We start from the raw sequence: 20,601 nt of genomic DNA, 5'->3' as shown, positions 1-20,601 counted from the left end.
TTTAGACAGTCATTTTTTGTGGCGAATGTGTTTTAGGTGGCCTTAGGCCCAGAAAATCTCTGAAAGCATCATTGTGAGATTTCAGAATAGTTATCTTTCATGCGCGCCACAAAAGATAAATATAGCAAATACAGTTAGAAATCGATTTCATTAGTTCAATGACCACGGAAACTTGGAAACAAGCAGAGAAAGTGTTTCACAGTGAACTTTCCAAAGATCTTCTGCATCGTTTTTGCTTTTCACTGTTATTTAGTTCCATTAATGGCTGTCTATTACGAATTAATCAAGATGGATTCCATCAGTCAAAGTTTACTTGATCACAACTTCCTAAAAGAAAAAAAAACTTTGGGCTGTGATCAGGAATAAACTCCAATGTCCTTTTCTTTCTATATTAACCATCTGAACCACAAAACATGGCAGCAGGTTGATAAAGAATGTCGTGCTTTTTAAATAATCTCCAAAATCCCAATATTTATAAGAGCCAGAAAACTGCAAACACTGACAGAACTGGAGGACTTTTCCACTAGGTACTTCAAAACATATGCAGAAAATCAAATGATTCTATAGGTACCCTTTAAAAAGTTGCAAAAACTAAACCACAAAAGAAAAAAATTCAGCATCACATAGTGCAAATTTGAAGCCATGACTGACTCAGCTGCAACTAATAGTCCCGTAAAAAAGAATTCAGGAACTATTCGGCTAAACTGCAGGCTGCGCCCGGAGACAAATGTGGAAATGAATTAGAACAGTGTGCAGTGGTGCACATTATAAGCAAACTGTTGGAAGACACATTCAGCATGGTGAAACATCTATATAAAGTGACAATTACTAGAGGAGAGTGGAGGTTTGAAAAATGTACAGTATCTATTGAATATAAAGCCTTCATTTTTTGTCATTTTAACAATGTTTCTTATGTTTCAAAAGTCAAGCATTGCATTATAACTTTGTTATGCTGCACAAAAGACATATTTGAGTTCCCTCTACTTCTAGTCATGGTTGCTCTGTTTCTATAGAGGTGCAAGACTTTATACTACAGTAAAAAACAAATGAGCCCAGGGAGTAAAAATGTTCTAGAAACGACCAGAAACTTCCCAGAATTCATAGGGTTAAAAACACAATTTTAGCTAATCAAAACTGTAGCTTCCTTAAAGTCCATTCAAAAACTTTGTGCATGTTTGAGTACAAAGTTTATCTTCCACGCACTCAGAGATTCTCGCATCACCGAAATGTGCACGAATACACCCATCCATGTTGCTTGCAGTGTTTACAGAGCACAAAACACCTGGCCGTGGGCTAAATTTAACCAGTGCTCCGACCGGTTGAGGGTCATAATTTCCCAGCCGGGGTTTAGCAACACGCTGTCCTGGGTCAACATTTTACCTCGGTGAACATGGACTAGTACAGCGCTTTGTTTTCATGATGCTACAGAACAGGATGATACACAGGCCTGGGAGGAAGCAGTCTGACTAGTTGGGCCCGATGGGAAACTGAAGCTACATCTGGCCTTAACAAATACACCTGTGCTTCTGGAGCCTAATGCATAATGCAGGAGAATGTATTAGAAATAGATAGGGAGTGGAAAAAATGGGACAGAGGTGGTAGCTGGTCTTCGATCACTCTATGAAGCACCCAAAACACTGCAGCAGAAAGCGTACAGGTTTAACTATAATGGCAATGCCATTAAAAATATCAGGTTTCATCTAATCTAGGTTGCATTTCTTTGTGGTTGTTACACTTTTCAGGAATGAATTTATATTAGACTAATCAGAAATAGCATTTTCAGTGGCACCACACTGAATCTGTTTAAAAAATGTCAACACTGCTGGTAAAAGCTGCATAAATGGAAAGAGTTTCCCACTTTCCACTCTTTGATTTGACTATTGGGTCAGTGCACTTCACTGATTTTTAACTATTAACAGAGTAAACATTCAGCTCAGCGAACAGGAGTAAACATTAGTGTTAGTCTGCTACTGGGGCTGTTAGTCTTTATTAAATTTAAAGCTTTTAATAAGTGTATTTTACATTTCTGCTGCTCATAGTGTTACTTTGTTTTGAGGTCAACATTAAAATGTCTAGCAATGAAATACTGCGTCTGGGAAGCTGTGTCACCTGCCAAGAGAAGCCCAAGGCAAAATTTTCACCTTGTCTGAACAACGTTGACTTGAATTTAACTCAAACGTCTAACAGACTAAGAAAAGTTAGGAAGTTAGGAGGGATGCAGCGGATCAGAAAACTCACGGATCATTTTTTTCAGATGTCACTTCTGTCACATGCTCTGTCCTTGTCAACATACAACTGCTTTGCATCTTGTCACTGCACTGAGATTTAGGGAACTATGTATTACCGAGATGAAGGTAAGTTTTCAGTGCAAGTGGTTTAGGATTATGCAAAAACTACAAGGAGCAGATTTGAATTATTTTCTTTAAAATAGCGAGAAGAGCACTTGCCTTTCTTTCAGTCCCAGTTACTTTAACCCTATGAACCCTAAAACCCTTCAGCAGGTTTAAAAGGTAAATCACCTTCTTAAAAAAATACAAAGTTTTCCAAAATAACATCATTTATGAGAGTCAGAAACTGCAAAAATTGTACAGATTTTCAACTTTCCCATCGTTCTTGAAGTACTGATTTGAGACATGGCGTTCCATCCGAAAACTTAATCAAATCTAAGCCAAACCTTATGATAGTTCATTAAATTCAGTTTATTCTTCATGGCTCATTTAGAAATTTTACAAAAATTAACTATTTGCATGAACCTGATTTGATTAAAAATAAAAAGAAAAATTCTGCATTCCTTGGTGCAACCAGGAAGCCATTGGTGACTCAGCTGCATCTAACAGTCTAACAAAATTTCAGGGACTTTTTGGTTAAATTGTGTTTACAAATGATACAAATATGTAAACAAACTTACAACAAAGTAAATATTATAAATATCTATAGTATGTAGAACTATAATTTTTTTCCAGTATTGGTAACACTTGGGTGCAGCCGGAAAAATAAATACTCCCAGAAATTGAACTTTCATTTTTCCTTTTTTATGACTTATTGCATTGTAACATTGTCATTCTGCACAGAAGACATTTCTGAGTTTTCTCTACTTTCAGCCACAATTGTGCTTTCTATAGAGGTCCAAGAGCTGAGAAAAACTACTGGAGTTTAGAGGGTTAAAAAGTTATAGTGGCAGTAAAACTGCTTTTCACTTGATGATGGTTAAACTTTGCTGTTTTCATGCTTTAAAGTCCTCATTCAAAAGGTTTAATCTTTAAACTAAATGGTGCACGTTTAATAAGACATTTACCTATAGAGGTGGAAGGCCTTTGAAAAAGCTCCAGTATGATAAAACCTGCACACAATCACAGGGAAATAATCTGATAATTAATTGTACGCTGGAGGGGAAAGTCTCTTTATCTCATTCAGTCCTCACCAGCAAGGTCAGATTTATTTTTTCAAAGCTTATTGCAAGCAAGTGCCACCATCTAACCCAGTTAAGGCAGCTGGAAAATGTTAGCTATCCCGAGTTCAACGGGACACAGCACAAAGACCAGGGACAGGTGATCGACTGGGCTCAGATACTGTTTCAAGACGAGTTTGACGTGTAGCTGAGCTGAAACTGAATCATCAGATCTGTTGTGCTGCTGAGGATTTTAAAAAACCCAGAGCTGCCTCATCCTCGCCATATTGATGTAACCTTACACTGGCGTGCAAGAGGATCAATGTCTGTGTGAAACTGCTGCAGTGTGCAAAACAGGAGGCCAAATGTAAAGGCAGAGCTCAAGACTCGACTTATCCATCTCCCAGCCTCAGCTGGAGGATACATGCAGAAATCTAAACAGCCATTTCCCCCTAAATTACCAGCGAAACTTAACGCCGGAGAATGACCTCTGCAGCTAGCGACTGATTACTGGAGTCACATTCACATCATGTCACACGAGGAGGAGGAGGAGGAAGAGGAGGAGGAACAGCACAGGTTGTTATTACTTCAGCTTAAACCCATTTACACTCACCAACTCATTAGAAAGAAATTCAATGGTCACAGGGTCACAAAGTCGTATGACAGGCAAATATTACAGTTATCAGTCATAAAAACACAGTAGATAATGCTTGCTGTTGAGTTCCCAGAAACATCACTCATCACTTGTGGTTTTATTATTAGATTTTGGCGTTAAAACACTCTTACAGTTCCTCTCTGTTGCATTTAATCATCACTAAGTTTTCAGTAAATCCCATCAGATGTGGATGTGCTGCAACTCACGAAGCAGCGCTGTAAATATTTACCAATTTGCAGCTCAGGCTCGCATGAGATCCGAGGCAGAGGTCGCCTGTCGAACCGGCAACCCGGTTGCGACACGCACCTGCTGCAGCGCTGCATTATCAGCTGCTGGGAGGTAAAAACCTGCCTTTGGAGTTCAGCAGAGGGGCGTTTTCGAACTTGACCCAAAAAGTACACAAGAAGCCCATTTACTGTCCTGACACTTCGACAACCTTGACCCGCCGACATGCAGTGTGGATGAAAACACTGGTGGAGCTGCTGGATGCAACAACAAACCTTCCAAAATATCACCAGCTTTAACGCTGGAAAAGCAGCTTCTGACTACTTTTCAGGAAGGGTCGATCAATTATCGGTAGGGCTGATCATCGGTAATGAGTACAAGTGAAAGATAAATGTCCTTTTTGAACTAAACATATGCAAAACAAATGCAAAAAAGTATTTTAATGGGATTTTGCATTTTTCTAAACACAAAGATTTAAGTTCTACAACAAATAATTGGAACGGGCGCTGAAAAAAAAAATGTCCATCAACGCCTACTTTTAAGTCCTATTTAGGCAACGCTGGATATTAATAAATCCTGTTTAGCGAATCCCATAAACTGCATGCAACAGGCGATAGTCTAAAACACAACTTTATCAATGATACATCTGAAAACTGGTTAAACAACATGGTTCTTTCAGGGACGGTTATTAGTCATCAATGAGAGTTAATGCCCAAATTTGAATTTTTTATTTATTTTTTTCTTTTACCCTCTGCAATCCCTACCCAGATCCCAACATGTCCTTTTTCTTTTTTTCCTCAAGAAAGGTGCGCGCAGCACTGCGCAGCAGCCAGAGCTGTCATTGGCAGGGCAGCTCAAATGAAATTTCATTGTATATAAAAGTGTGCAATGACCAATAAAGATATAAAGAAACAGACATACATTTGCAGTAAAAATTAAAATATTTCTATCACAAAGCACATTTCAACAACAAAACTTTGTTGAAATGTTCTTTGTATTTTACAGAAGATAAACATTGAGATGGTTTCTTTTAATTTAATTTATGCAAAAAATAAATAAAACAATTTGAATGAATGTTTGTGTTTTTCAAAATTTTGAGATTTTTTTTTTTAAGCAAATATATATAGTTTCCAAATATCTGCTATCGGTAATAATGACTGGTATTGGAGGTGTTAAAACCATACTGCTAGACATCTACTTTTAAGTCACATTTTGGCAACGCTGCATATTAATAAATATCCAGAAATCCAGTTCAAGTAATCCCATAAACAGCAGGCTACAACCTAAAACATAAATTTACCAATGATTTGTCTAAGAATTGGTTAATAATGAGAGGTGAAGCGATATGTTTTCAGGGCAGATACCAATATATGGAACAAATTATGTTACAATTACAATATCTGTAATGCACATCTTGGCAGCTTCCATTTCTATACTGAACCTACACCTTTACACTGTTTACATACAACTGCAGGTTTATATATTTTTAGAACTACTGTAAGATACACTACTGTTTTTTATAGTCATCTTAATATAGCACATGAGCAATAAACAATAAGCTATAAAGCTGTTTTCATAAGCTACACTTGTACATAGAATTTGTACAGTGTTCTAATATTTGCACAATTTTTTTTACTAATGTCTGTTTGTTGCACACTGCAATGTAAATAAACAAATTGTATTCTATGGCCATAAAATAAAAATCTTAGTGTCAAAAGGCACATTTCAACAAATCTTTGTTGAAGCAGGTTTATGTTTTACATTTGTTTAATTAAAAGAGAACTTTCTGCATTCATTTTTAGTGTTGACAGGTTATTGATTGTTAATGGTAATTGGGAAAAATGCTGAATATCAGATCAGTTAATCGCAATATGCAACCAATCAGACATTGCTTATCGGTAACTAGTTTTTAAACAAAATGATGCCGATGATCAGCAAAAATGCTGAATATCCTTTTCAATAAGAGGCCAGGCCAATAATAACCTGATGCCTGTAATTAACAAAAGAGAAACATTCGCTGTGCACATTATACTAATATTTAGAAGAGTTTTATTATGGATTAATCTGACCGATTCTGTGCTTGATGAAGAGTTTAAAATGCAACAATATTTAATCGCTATCAGCGGGATATCTTTGTAATTTGAAAAAGTTTTTGGCACATAAGGAGCCGTATCATTTCATGATTACCTGTTTAGTTAAATGTGCAAAGTTGACACCGGACTTTGATTGGAACTACACAAAAAAACAGCATTACTTAAGCGGTTGGCTATTTTGAGACCTTTGAATACAAATCTTGTCTTATCTTGATTTTTTTTTGGCGCGTTGCAGTCACTAGGCCTCATCAAATAAAACCACTCTGGGCTAAGTGCCCTGCCCTTATCAGAGGTTTCTTGGTGTCGTCTTGAGCTGTGCCAATTCAACTTGGATTTCACAGACGATTATTATTCCACCTCAAGTAGGAACCATTCATTTCCCCACTTCAGACAGTAATGAGCAAGTGGAATAATCATCTGCTGCACTCTGCAATACAGACAGCACCTGGCTTACACTCTAACCAACCCCGACTATTACCTTATTTGAGAGACCTTTTAATTTCTACGCAAACGCTCAAAGACACCCCAGGGCTTGCAGTATAAGTACAATTCTACTGCGACTACTTCAGAGTTTATTCTACTTTTTTCCCTCACTTCTTATGTCTTAATTGGAACAGCTTTTATATGGGTCCACTTAATATTTTATAACCCAGGCCACTCGCTGTCATTTATTTCCACGTTGCACAGAAAACCCATTTTGTTAAGGTGCACACAAGCAATACATTTAAACTTTGACACCTCCACTTATTATTCATGCACATATCCAGTAAATCCAGCCTCTGTTATTGAACAACAAGAAGAAAAATCCAGCCTGCCGGTCTGATTTTCTTTTTTGCAGTCTCTGGGCAGGTTCGCCTCTCGTCAATCACACCGCCTTGTCACCTTTCTGTCATGTGAGGAAGTTAATGGCATGAAGAACTCAAAGTATTATGACACAATCTCCCTCTGGTATTCACATCTGAGAAACACTGCCTGGTCATATAAGTCACACTGTGCCGTTCTAGGTTTATGTGAGGTAGAAAAGGTTCACTGAGGACTTGTGGTCTTCTAAAGCAGCAATGTCACGGTACACATTCACTGGAATTTGTATAATTAAACCAAAAGCAGACAGTGATTTCCTCCTTTTTTATAGCGATGTTCAGACAGCATTTCTCTTAAAATACTCACCGTAGTAAAACTAGATGTCACAGTCCACCCACATCAACATAAACAAAATGATTTGCAACAAAAATAGCACTCCTCCGTTGACCTTTTTCTCCTTATTATCACGTCAGTGACATTCATTATACATCCACCCCAGGGGAAATGAGGACACATAATAGATGTTCACCGACATGAGTGCTGAAAATTGCTTTGCTGCGGTGAGATTTTTGTTGCAATAGTGGCCGAATCAAACTTTCACTGGCATTTTGAGCCAATATCCACCTCTACCACTGATCTAAATTACAGTAGACTGAGTCATGAAAGCTTTAAAAGGGACTCTTCAGGCACTTTTTTCCATTTATTGTAATTTTACCCCATCTAATGTTGCATTCGGCATAGAATATGTCAATTTATGCTACACAACAGACGTGTTCTGATGAATTTGCCAAGTAAACAAACCTAATTTGTACCGGTATGTCGCTCAAGGGCCCCTTGAGGCCCCCAGGCCCCACCTTGGAGCCACTACTGACATCTGCAACATGCACAATCCACACATGGAGGCTGGAGTATGCATGCAAAGGGCAACAATAATGAGGCAGAATGGCAGTGTGGGATTTTCCCCCCCTCTTCCCACAGGGTTGCATTGCTTTGCACTGCATTCTTCACACATAACAACGTTGCACTCTGCAGAGGTAACAATAAGCGGTGCACTGAATTCTCCACAGCTGACAATAAGCCATGCATAACCCCTCCACACCCACCTGAAGAGCAGGAGATGAGGAAAACGGCGAAGGCCAGTTTGGTGGCGTCTCCCATTTTCCATCCGAATCTGATCCCCTGATTATAAAGAGAATTTTAAAAAAGAAGAAGAGAAAAAAGGACAACAACCTCAAAACGACTCAGTCAAATTAAATGTCTTGCAGCTCCGAGGAGTACTGTCTCTGGAAAAAGGGCATCTTTAACATGTCAAAATCCAAAATATCTCAGGTAATGCAAGCCTGACTAGTCCAAAAAAAGAAGGGAGGAAGAGGAGGATGAAGAGCAGGAGGGGATGGTTGGTGGTATTTCCAGGTTTACAGACTGGCAGACTTGTTAGCAGTGGAGCCGGGGCTGTCATGTACCTGCCAGGTCTGCAGCATTGTTATGAACAGACGTGTTCACCTGTGCTGGTGCCGTTTTCAGCAGAGCGGCGCACAGAGCCGAGCCTCAGCCGGGCAGGGCTAACATCCATCGGACTGGAAAACGAGCGCACTCCGCTCTCCAATCAAACTTCTCGTCGGTAAGCTCCTTCGCATAGCTGGAAAAACGACGTTTAATTTTGCATTTCCGCTCTCCTTCTGTAAATAAAAAACGGCAGGTTTGTTATAGTTGCTGTTGAATATATTCCGTGTGGAATCTTCGTCCGACAGTCCGGCGGGGCAGCCCGGCCACAGCCACAGCTCCGTCCGCTCCAGCGGGGAAACAACCGATTACGAGGCTTCCCACCTCCCGCTGTGGTAGCCCGCTCCAAAGTGGGCCAAACAACCGTCCTCCGATTGAAAAGACTTGAATGAACAAGTGGAAACACTATCATATGATGGCAATAAGCGCTAAAGCTGCCGTTAATCCGTATAGCTAATGCAGCTATCGAGTTCAGGACGAGGTGGTTTTCCGAAGTCCGTCTCCTCCTCTGGTCGGGACGATTTCAAGATGGCGTCACTGGTCCGAGTCAAGGAAGACGCACTGGAATAAAACAGATCCAGGTGGGACTTTCAAAATAAAAGGCTTCTCTGGAACGAGTTAGAGCCTTCTATTTTTTTTGGTTTATTTTTTGTGGGAAGGCCTTTTCTGTCCATGTATGGCTTTATTGAGACTTATATTTGACCTATAAAGAATTTTAATTCTGTATATTCATCTGACTTTGAGTGACATGTTAAGCCAACATCATTGTCTTTTAAGCGAGCTTTTTTATTTTTCTAAAATACAATGGAGGTTAGTTGTCAGGATTATTATTATTATTATTATTATTAGATAATATGCACATATTTTTCTCCTTATTTTATTTTTAACTTGTCTAATCTTGCATTTGACATATAAAGAATTTTAATTAAATATATTTATCTAACTTTCAGTGACAGCTAATGCCAACATCACATTTTTAACATTTCTAAATACAACACTGGTTATTTGTCATGATTATTAGATATTAAGTGTGTATTTTTTCTCTTTATTTTATTTTTCCCATTCTCATGTCATGTTTGACCTATCAAAAATTGTAAATATAATGTTATATTTAACTTTTAAATTTCAGTTATGTATATTTCTATTTCAGTGACATGTTAAGCCATACTTATTATTTCTCTTTGTTTTATTTTTACCCTGTTGAAAGTTATATTTGACCTACAAAATATTTTGATTATATCTATTGATCTAACTTTCAGTGACACGGTAAGCCAACATCATTGTCTTTCAAGGGACATTTTTAATATTTTTATAAATACAATGGTGGTTATTTGTCTTGATTATTAGACATTACACACATATTATTTCGATTTATTTTATTTTGACCCTGTCTAATGTTTTGTTTGACCTGTAAAGAATTTTAATTATATATATTTATTTAACTTTGTGACATGTTAAGCCAAAATCCTTGTCTTTTAAGGCTGATTTACATGTTACACACATATATATCAAAATCTCTGTGACATTTTGAGCCAATATCCTCACCAACCACAGATGTATATAATAATAGCAATTACACAATTAACCATAAAACAATTTTCAAAGGATTTTAAAGGCTTTTTGTTTTTTTACTTTTATAAATATAATGGTAGTTCTTTGTGTTGAGTATTAGATATTATGCATTTATTATTTCTATTTATTTTGTTTAATACCTATCTGAAAGATTAGCTATAAATATGTGTATAGACAGACAGATAGCAGATTGCTCATTTTTCAGATTATTTATTCGTGTGCAATATTATTTTATTATTTCAGTATCATTGCAATTTCTTCTTACTTTCTCAGTTCTAGTTTGGTTGTAGCTTCCTTATTTTTACATTTACTCATGTATCATACTTAAATCTCATTGCTATTCTATTAGTCATTCTCATGTTGCAGTAATTTAGCATTGTCGGACACAAGAAATTTCTTTAGGATGAACAAGGTTCTTCCTATCTTTAACAAAAATTAAGCATTTGTTTGTTTGTGGTGCTACAGAGACGTCCCAGCCTCTAAATCATGTTCTTCAGAGGTAAGGGGACATGCTTGTTTGGTGCAATAGTAGAAAAGAAATGGGGGGAAAAATGCAAACTCTCAATAAAATCACAACATGAGTTTGGCTTTGCACATCACTCAACCTTAGTACAGTCATATTTTAGTTTAAAATAGAGGCTTGATGGGAAATTCTTGCCCGGAGCTGCTAACATGATGAAACACAATGAAATGACCAGAAACCTGAAGGCAACCTAAATCAACTCATTAAAAAATGTAAACAAATATTAAGTAATTGAAGGTGATAAGGTTTACATTCATTTTGCGTGGCTTTGCATTTCCAGTATTATGTTGGTATTTCGGTGTTTACTTTAATTTTGAGGGCAGAATTGGTGAATATCCTGCACCATGTTGCCTCATTCCATCCAGCTTGATTGAGCTGCTTTACGAGCTGGGGATTGTTTTTGTTCAGGAGGGCTGCTCGATTTGGACTCTGGCGTCTCTCTGCACGAAAAGAGGGGCGGGGACAAGTGGCCTCCCATCTTTTCAATATTAGAAATAAAGTTAATTTTAAAAATGCTGCTATAGATGGTGCATATGTTTATTTTTGGAGTATTTATACATTGAATATGTACTTTTAACTCTAAAATATACAGTAAATTTAATAGAAAACTACTACATGGACACCAGAGCAGCATCCCTAGCCAATTATAGTGATGCTTCCTGATGTTTCAAGCATAAAAAAACGTCCAATCAAGAGTGTGCACATAACATGTGGCCCTCCACTTTATGTAAGTCAACACATGCTCTTACATACAGCCCCCATGCTGCAGTATGTGTTACTATACGGTCACATATCAGGTTTCAACATGGGCTGGGTGCTCAGTCATAAATGCTGAGAATACCATGAAGTACAGATATAGGCTTGGCCCCTTCCCAAATCTGCGTGACACTAATCTCTCTAATAGCCTGGAGCAGACCTCCATCCATAAGCGCTGCTAAACGATTAGGAGGTCAAAGGTGTCGGGGGATTTCTCCACCAGGCTGGAAGCTGAGTCACCTGTTCCATATTGGAGTGTTGGTTTTCATCTTCAGCAAAAAAAAAAAAAAAACCACACACACTTTTCCTGTACATGCCCTAATGGTCGGAGCCTTGAGGCACTAACACAGGCCAGGGTGAGGAGTTCACTTCCTGGAGATGTTACTCCCCCGGCAGCGATTTCAAACTTTCATCACAAATGAAGTCTCTCCAGAAACACTGAGCACACTCAACCCTGTCCCGGAAAAAAAAAAAGAAAAACGTAGGGGATGCTCATCATTTCACAGATATTTGTACATGCATCTTGTTTCTGACTATAAAACGGCACTGTAAGCATAGTTGTGGTCAGCAAATCAGTGCATAATCAGATTACACGTCATTGTCTTGCGTCACATACAGTTAACTAATTCAGTTACGGGAATTTAGACTGCATGAGATATCGCTTCAACAACAGCTGCACGATCACGTCACGCATCGCTTGCACGATTCGTTCTGCTGAATGACTCCAAGTGGCACATTTTTGCTCATGAGTGAGGTTTTTTGAGGATAACATTTTTTGCTTTTATGTCTGAAAGAGGAAACCGTCAGTCAAAAAATAAAGATCAGGTTCATGACATTAACATGGCTGTTTTCAATGATCTTCCTCGCCGGACATTGTGACTAAACAGGAATAAAAATGCACATCCACAGAGGGGCTTTGTGGACAACATATGCTTCATGTATAGCCTTGTGACCGCAGAAAGTCTGGTGGTGCCATAAAACTATCAATCAACTGAGATCCACAGGATAAAGTGGACATAACTGATAGATGGATGATTTAAATAGTCAAAATTACATTTAGAATAATCTCATTGTGTCCAGTATTGAGCGCATCCGCCAAATTCTTGCGCTAATGCTAACACGCTAATGTTTAGCAGGGACAATGATCACCAAGTTAAACATATTTCAGTGTGCTCGCATGCTAACATTTGCTAATTACCATGAACCAGAGAGATTTTGAGGTTGAGGTTTCTAGCATGCTTAGAACTGTCTCAAAGTAGGATCAGTTGATATTTCATTGAATCCCTTCGTCTTTGCAGTGTTTTATGCCCCGCTGGCTGCCACACAGCCCTGAAGCAGGATATTTCTACCCCCATACCGAACAGCTGGCGAGGGCTTCTTTATATCAGTTATAAATTTTTATTGATTGTGGCCAGAGTTCAGTTTTTTCCGACTTTTTTTTATTCAGATGTTGCTTTGCATTGCTGCAGACGCTGACTTCTTTGACGAGGCTGCAGATCAGGTTTCCTTCCAAGGACTCTTCCATGCAGCTGTTTGCACATCAGTGGAACAAAACACCAACGCTCCAGTGTCAGATGAACCGTCATACTGTTATAAAACGTTCAGCTTTACCCTCCAGGTTTGTGCAGTTTCCCTTTAAGTGCCACGCAAAGATCATCAAAATATGTACGCTGCATAAAATTTAGTGTGGACTTAACTGATGCTGTTTCCAATCTCAACAGAAACGATAACTTTTTGGACTTTTAAAAGAACAAAGGGTCTTGAAATGAAAGAGAGTCAAGGTGAGTAAGCAATGACAAAAGGATGACTTGCATTAAAGTCAAGTGGAAAAGCCGGGTTGGTTTGTGTGTCTGTCTGTCTGTCTTCCTTTGAGTGGGGAAGACCTACAGTTCTGCTCCTGGAGATTTACTGCCCAGCTAATCCCATTACTCAACTATCAGATGCCAAATCCCCTCTAATGGCATTACACGTGCCAGAATTACGTATGATGATGCTTGCTAATGAGAGCTCAGCTGATATACCTTACTGGAACCAGTGGCCCTCGTGCACAGAGTAGCCCCATGGCTCTGCGGCTTAATGGACTCAGTATTGAGTGTCAAGGGAAGTCAAATTTATCGACAAAGTGCTTTTAACAAAAAGGAGGTTGCTCTCAAAGTGCATTGCAGAGCAACAAAGGATGTAAATACATCTGAAACTGTGCGCAAACACGGAGAAATGCTAATAGTGGAGGGTGGAGATGTGCGACAGCGAGAGCTGCAGGACGACAGCAAGGGCAAGTGAACACTTAAAGATTCAAGCATGAATGATGAATGGAAGGATGGCGTTTCCTATACGGGCCTCAAATCAGGCCGCTGCTGCACCAAGGTCATTTTAACAAGGTCATCCATATGTTCTGCAGAAAAATTATTTATATACACATGCACTTAATAATTCCTGTGGCCCTGTGGTGCAGGATTGAACACAAGGGTGGTATGAGTTATAAGTTAAAGGTGCTTTATTGAAATTAAATATGTATGTTTTATTAGCACAATATATAAACTGCTTAGTGCACTGTTGGGTAGTTTAATTTATAACAATGCATCATATTTTATCATTTAAGCATGTGTTTTGAATGTAAAATCTCTATTTTTAATTTTTAAACTGTAATTTTTTAAAACAATTTACGGTTATTGTACAGATTTCCCCTGTTTCTCTGTAAGGAGTTACAGATAATAACTAATGGAATCAGAGTAAAAAGCACTGATTTAATTTGTTAATGTAAAATTACAGCCCAAAATGAACATTTTAATTTTTAAATTGATTTTTACTGTAAATTTAACTGTAAAATTAATTTTTTTGTATACAAATCAGCAAAATTATTGCTATTTTACAGATACGTGTAGATATTTGATGCTAAGTAATTTTGTAGTGTAATGGTACAGATTTTCCCAGATTTTTTTGTAAATTGCAGAAAATAGCTGATTAAATCAGAGCAATAAAAGTAACTAATTTACATGTTAATCCTGGATTTTAAAAAGCAGTTAAAAAAACAACAAAAACAGGTCAAAACTGTTAAAAAAATCTAAAACAAAAATGTATTTTCTCACAAATAAAAAGCTGTTGTTTTACAATTTCTGACTATAATTACACATTTTTGTTATTTACATTAAGTAAAAATATCATTACTTGACTCATATGTTATTTGAAAGAAAATTTTAAAAAATTAAAAAGGTAAATGAGTTCTTAATTGTTATTTCACAGATTTTGTATGTTTTCTTAAATTCTAGATAACTGCTCGCAAAATTACAGATTTTTTTTTAAGTGGAGTGACTGAAGAATAAATTGTTGCTTTTATACTCAACAGTGATGTAATCAATGTGTTTTAATTTGAAAAGCCAAATGCATTTCTCCTTCTTTTACTGCAGCAGCTGAGTTTGACTTCATGCTAAGAATTTTTAGGAATAATTATGCATAACTGATCTTTTAGGAACTTTTTCAACCAGTGCAACTATTTATCCCAGATATCAAAGAGCTCATTTCTGCACATTAACAGGCTCATAATTGTAATTTTGGGGTTGACTACATGTTTACATGCTTAAATGGTCAAAAAGCACTTTTTCCAGACAGTCCAGTGAAGTTGCTGGTAGGCTTGTTGGTTGAGGAGCTGACAGAAGCCCTGGCTGGGGTGAGGAACATGATGCTCTGACTGGCTGTTCGAGGCTGATGGAGCTGAGCTTGGAGGTCTGGAGCTCTGTTCCCTGGTGAGGATTCAGAGGAGGTCGGTTTGGATGCTGATCTGGAGGACAGGAGGCAGCGGGATTAAACGACCAGCAGACAGAGAAGCATGAACTTGGAGCAGAGTTTGGCCAAGATGATGCTCCTCTATGAGCAGAACAAACTGGGAGGAGAAGTGGAATTTATATTCTGCTGGTTGTTGAGCAGAAGAAGCAGTTTTAGTTTGTTGAAGTTGAACTCATTGGTTATCTTCTGTAACACCAGACCTATGAGGCAGGAGAGCAGACGTGGTTCTAGTGAGGAAATAATGGTGGACTGAGAGAAAGCTGCTTGGTGTAGAGCCAAACTAGCTGCTTCACTGTAAAAAAACAAACAAACAGACAAAACGGTGAAAATCTGGCGGCAAGCATATCAGAAAAAATGCATGAAAAAACTATTAACACAATATTTTCTAATATTGTAAATTATTATTGTTTTTTTTAAATTATTTTTTACTACATTTTCTGTTATTTTACTAGTTGTCATCTGTAATTTAACAAGACAAGAAAGTAAAATATTTAAAAAGTAAGGCAACTTCACAGCTGCATGACATCCTGTCATTTAAATTCTTATGTTGCTGCATAGATGCAAACATCTAGTCTAAGGTTTAGCCAGCACATCATCCCTTTATTCTAACAAAATGAGCTTTTATCTGCCAGCTGAAGCAGTGTCTTGTCTTCTGTAGAGATTTCAGAGCGGATTTTGGAAGCTGGCTGCAGGAATAAAGATTTATCACCTGGATCTGAGCTCCAGGTTCTTCTAAAGGTGTCAGATGAGGCCAACACCAAACCAACTAATCCATTTCTGGATGGGCCAGACTATTGTGTTGCAACAGAGACGGGTCAGTTTCAAAGCGTTGACACAAAGTTGGACGCACAAAAATATCCTCACACTGCTGCAATAAGATTTACCTTCACTGGAACAAAGGACAGAAAAGTATTGGCACAAACCTTTGGCCAGAGAGTATATTCTTTCTTTCTTTTTCTTTCTTTTTTCTTTCTTTCTTTCTTTCTTTCTTTCTTTCTTTCTTTCTTTCTTTCTTTCTTTCTTTCTTTCTTTCTTTCTTTCTTTCTCACTGTAAAAAAATCCAAATTTTGCATAAAATAACTTAAATCTAACAGTTATTTTCTTTTATTTTTTAATTATAGAAAAAAAACTAAAAATATAAATATAAATAAATACATGTGAAATACATAAAATGACAATAACTACCCGCAGTAATTGAAATTTGAAAAGCAGGACTAAACTGTAAATAATTTGTATTTTTATGTGAATAAGTATATTAAGGATTTAAATGGGGATAATATTATTATTGTTATTATTAACAACAACAACAACAACAACAACAACAATAATAATAATAATAATGATAATAATAATAATAATGATAATAATGATAATAATGATAATAATAATAATAATAATAATAATAATAATAATAATAATAATAATAATAATAATAATAATAATAATAATAATAATAATAATAATAATAATAAATTACAGAAAATATTGTGTAAAATTATGGCATTTTTTAAAAAAAAATGTTGTTTGTAATGTTTACTGAAAAAACAAAATGGCCCAAACTAAAGAAAAGATTTTTAAAAATATGTAATTTTACAAATACTTGCTTATTCTTCTGTGATGTTAAAATATAAATTGCACTATTTTTCTGTACCTAAATCAGCTATAAATATTTTTATTTTACAGATATTTGTTGTTATCTGAAGAAATATGGATATTTAGGACTGAAAAATGACCCTCCAAAAAAAGGATTTTAACAGATTTTTCCAGTTTTGTTATCTAGTAAAATCACAGAAAATTGTATTGATTTACATGGTGACTATAAAATAAATTAAATTAAACAATATAATACAAAAGAAAAAATAAAATAAAATAATGTAAAATTTAATTAAAATAAAATAAGGTAAAATAAATTTGAAATTTAAAAATTAAAAAGCAATCCTACACTGGAAATAATTTTGTTATCTAGCAAAGTCACAGAAAAATAGTATTATTTGCATGGTGACTATGAAATAAATAAAATAAAATACAATTAAATACAATTATATTAAATTAAATTAAACTAAATTAAATTAAACAATAAAATACAAAAGAAAAAAAATAATAAAATAAAATTTTTTATTAAAACAAAATAAGATAAAATTAATTTAATTTAATTTAGAATTGAAAATCTAAAAAGCAGGCCTAAACTGTAAATAATTTATCTAGTAAAGTCACAGAAACATAGTATTGTATTACATGGTAAGTATAAAATATTTTTTAAAATGTCAAAAAAAAACAAACATAAAAAACAAGCCTAAACTGTAGGTAATGTCCACAAAAATAAAAATTAAAAAAAATCTGTATTTTTATATTTGACCATTAAATTATGCTGTATTTAAATCAGCTAAAGCTATAATTATTTTACAGATATTTGCTGATATCATGACAGTTTTGTTTTGCTTATAGAGGTTTACAATATTTCCCATTTCCTCACTGCCAAGCCAGAACGTCTAAAATCCTTTTTTTTTGAGATGTTCAGCATGGATATAAAACATCACGCAGCAGGAGAGTGATTCTCCATCGTTTGTGTCTGTGAGAAGCCCCTCTTGTCTAATTAAACACTTGTGATGAACAATAATAGCAGCAGCAGGTAGTTCAGTGGCTGGGCAGCTCCAATCAAAGCCTCTCCTTTTGCTCTTAGAGCTCCCAGCAAAATGATTTATACGCCTGCTCTGGGCTTGTCGTGATGCCACTCAGAGCGATTTATCTTGTCTTGGCTCGGCGCGCTGGCCGGCCTCCCCCTCCCCTCTTTCTGTTGTTTCAGCATGAATGATCTTTTCCATTGACAGCTTTGTTCATCCCCGCAGGCAGATCTGCACCTGTAACCAAAGCCCGGTGGATAGCGGCCTAATTACCGCTCTCATCTGGCACCCAGCTGCCTTCCTCGTCCTCGCCTGAACCCGGCGGAGGAAGACGAAGGCGTTAGTGAGTTAAAACGAGCCCGAAAAGCTGCGTGTCCAAGCAGAGGAGAAGGTCAGGACATCAGGACACACTGGATCTACAGTTACATGGTCAGCCGCTGACGACAGCTCACACTTCTGTCATGGAGGCAGGTATCACTGTCCTCTAATCCCAGCAGCTCCTGTTTTTAAACCCGGCCATGCAGGAGCTGTCAGCGGCCAAACATCAGGCCGAGCTGGAGGTGGACGGGTTCAGACTGAAACTGGTTCATCACTGCACTGTAAAATCTGCAGCAAGAGTCCCAGAAAAATGGTTCAAAAATGTAACAAACGGGGAACACAATGACAAATAACAGCTTTGAAAAAAGATATGTATCATTTTTAAATCATAATATTTGTACTATTTCATGAAGTTGTCTGACAAATAATTGCAAAATAAAATTATATTTTTTGCTGATTTATATACAGTAAAAACTGTGCAACTTTTCACACACATATTGTAAAAGAATAAATGAATACATTTTTTGGAAGATTTTTACTCCTTTTAAAAAAAAATATTGACAAGAATTTTCTTGCCAAATTCAGGGGATTTTATTTTTTACAAAACTTTTAAGGGAAACTTTTAAGGAATTATTGGAATTTAATTTTCTTCCTGAAGGTTTTGCAAATTTTCAGAAATCTAGGGAATTTTTTTGCTGAATTTTTGGATTATTTTCAGACAAGGAAACAATATTTTTTGGTGCCCGTAAATGAGGACAACAGGAGGGTTAAACATTGTAATTTAGCTAAAAATGGAAAATGTGTCAACATTCTTTCACTTCTTCTACAGTGCCATATATAAATGTGAAACACTGGAAAATAACCGTCCAACCTTCTGTGCTTGAATAAAGCTGGAATAAACAATATTCCTGCACCGGAGTGAATTTTTTCCACCCCAAATGGACGTACTGAACCTGGCGGATGATGACGCACACAGAGATGCACATTGTACCGTATACAGCCAGCGAAGGACGAACTTATTGTGAGGCTTACAGCTCTAGCATCAAATGCTTTTCATTAGCTCTGCTCTGAGCCTGCTGCTGTATGCACTCATACCAAGGCCTGCTGCAGCAGAATTTATATGCAAATCTTGACCTTTGCCAAGCTGTTGGATGAATACTGTACACGTCCTTGTTTTTCCTCCCATTCTTACCCACTAAACACTTGTTTGCAGCCAGATTTGTAGCATTTTCTTGCAGATTATACCTCTTTGCCACCACTTTAAGTCACCGAGCTGCAGCCTGTCCTCTGAACCCTCATCGGTAACTCACAAAATGGAGTTTGGAGCTGCTCAACCTACTGAAATACTCAACCTCCTGGTCTTTATTTGCCTCTCGGAGGGGTGACGGGGTGCTGACGGCTCTAAATTTAATACGCAGCACCATGAAAATATGCGTCGGCATGACCAGGCTAGTTAGAAAATAACACCAGGTTCAAGCTGCATGACGTGATGCTTATGTAATCCCACAATGAGACGCGATATTTGGAGAATGGAAGTCGACACCCCGAAACCTTTATAGACAAGTTGTTGCCGGCGTTTATTAGTGTGTAAAACGATACAAGTTAAGTTAGCTGATGAGCTGAGAAACAGTCCTTTGGTTTGACTTCATCCAGAACTCTCCCTCCAGGTGTCCACCATGCCATTGGTAAGTTGGAGTCTGTGAACCCGGTCGTGGCAGATGATTCCAGAGGAGGTCCTCTTTCCAGGTGTAAGCCAATGTTTCCAGGTTAAAGCTGGCAACAGGTGGCGATCCTCCGGAGAGGAAAGCAGAATCCGTGGCAGAGCGGAGAACCAGCAGACGAAGGAACCCAGGCCACTCAGCTCACTGAACACAGAAAACAGAATTACTAGCAATTCTAGGCTGGTGGCAAAGACAGTTCTACTCCCAGTACTGACTGGAGATTAGACGACGGTCCAACCTGCTTTTATGGAGAAACCCAGAGCCCAATCACAGCTCCCACCTGCAGCTCATCTGCTGATTAAGATGCACCACACCTGCTGCCAGCTTCACCAAACACACCTAGGAGAGAGAGAGAGAGAGACCAGAGGAGGAAGCACTACCACAGCCTTAAGCTGTGACAAAAAGTATACAAGTCCACCTAAAAGATTTTTTTATTTTAAGAAAAAGGTCACTTGTTCTTTTGCAGTGTGTTCAGAGGATTAAATGGTAGTTTATACCAGAATTTTAAAAATGAGGAGTCGTGTCTAGGTGAAATAAAATATAATATGAACTATTTCAGTCCAAAAAAAAAACAAAAAAAAACGCACCTGCTGTGCTGATGTTTGGATAAAAATTGGTTTGTCAAAAGTTTCACCCAGTAGTTAG

The 20,601-nt window shown here is 37.2% G+C and overlaps 1 protein-coding gene and 1 long non-coding RNA gene across 3 annotated transcripts in view; one reads left to right on the top strand and one right to left on the bottom strand.

Moving 5' to 3' along the window:
* LOC111563996 (activin receptor type-2A) overlaps window positions 1–9,163 on the bottom strand; it is a 59,239-nt gene extending 50,076 nt beyond the window's left edge. Inside the window, exon 1 of one of the 2 annotated variants that reach the window (XM_023263306.3) lies at window positions 8,266–9,163. In XM_023263306.3, the coding sequence (XP_023119074.1) occupies window positions 8,266–8,320 (55 nt within the window). In that variant the 5' untranslated portion in view covers window positions 8,321–9,163. The remainder of the gene's footprint in view (window positions 1–8,265) is intronic. The other variant, XM_023263307.3, reaches the window with a different exon arrangement.
* On the top strand, window positions 9,108–19,197 carry LOC118469813 (uncharacterized). Its single transcript, XR_008600716.1, has 4 exons — window positions 9,108–9,246; window positions 12,986–13,134; window positions 13,238–13,297; window positions 18,143–19,197. It is a non-coding gene; the product is annotated as an uncharacterized LOC118469813 (long non-coding RNA).
* Window positions 19,198–20,601: the final 1,404 nt, after the last annotated feature.

This window comes from Amphiprion ocellaris, chromosome 24 (genome assembly GCF_022539595.1).
Source record: "Amphiprion ocellaris isolate individual 3 ecotype Okinawa chromosome 24, ASM2253959v1, whole genome shotgun sequence".
Classification (NCBI taxonomy): Eukaryota; Metazoa; Chordata; class Actinopteri; family Pomacentridae; genus Amphiprion; species Amphiprion ocellaris.
Note: the sequence above shows the minus strand (reverse complement) of the source record. Positions and strands in the feature narration are given on the sequence as shown.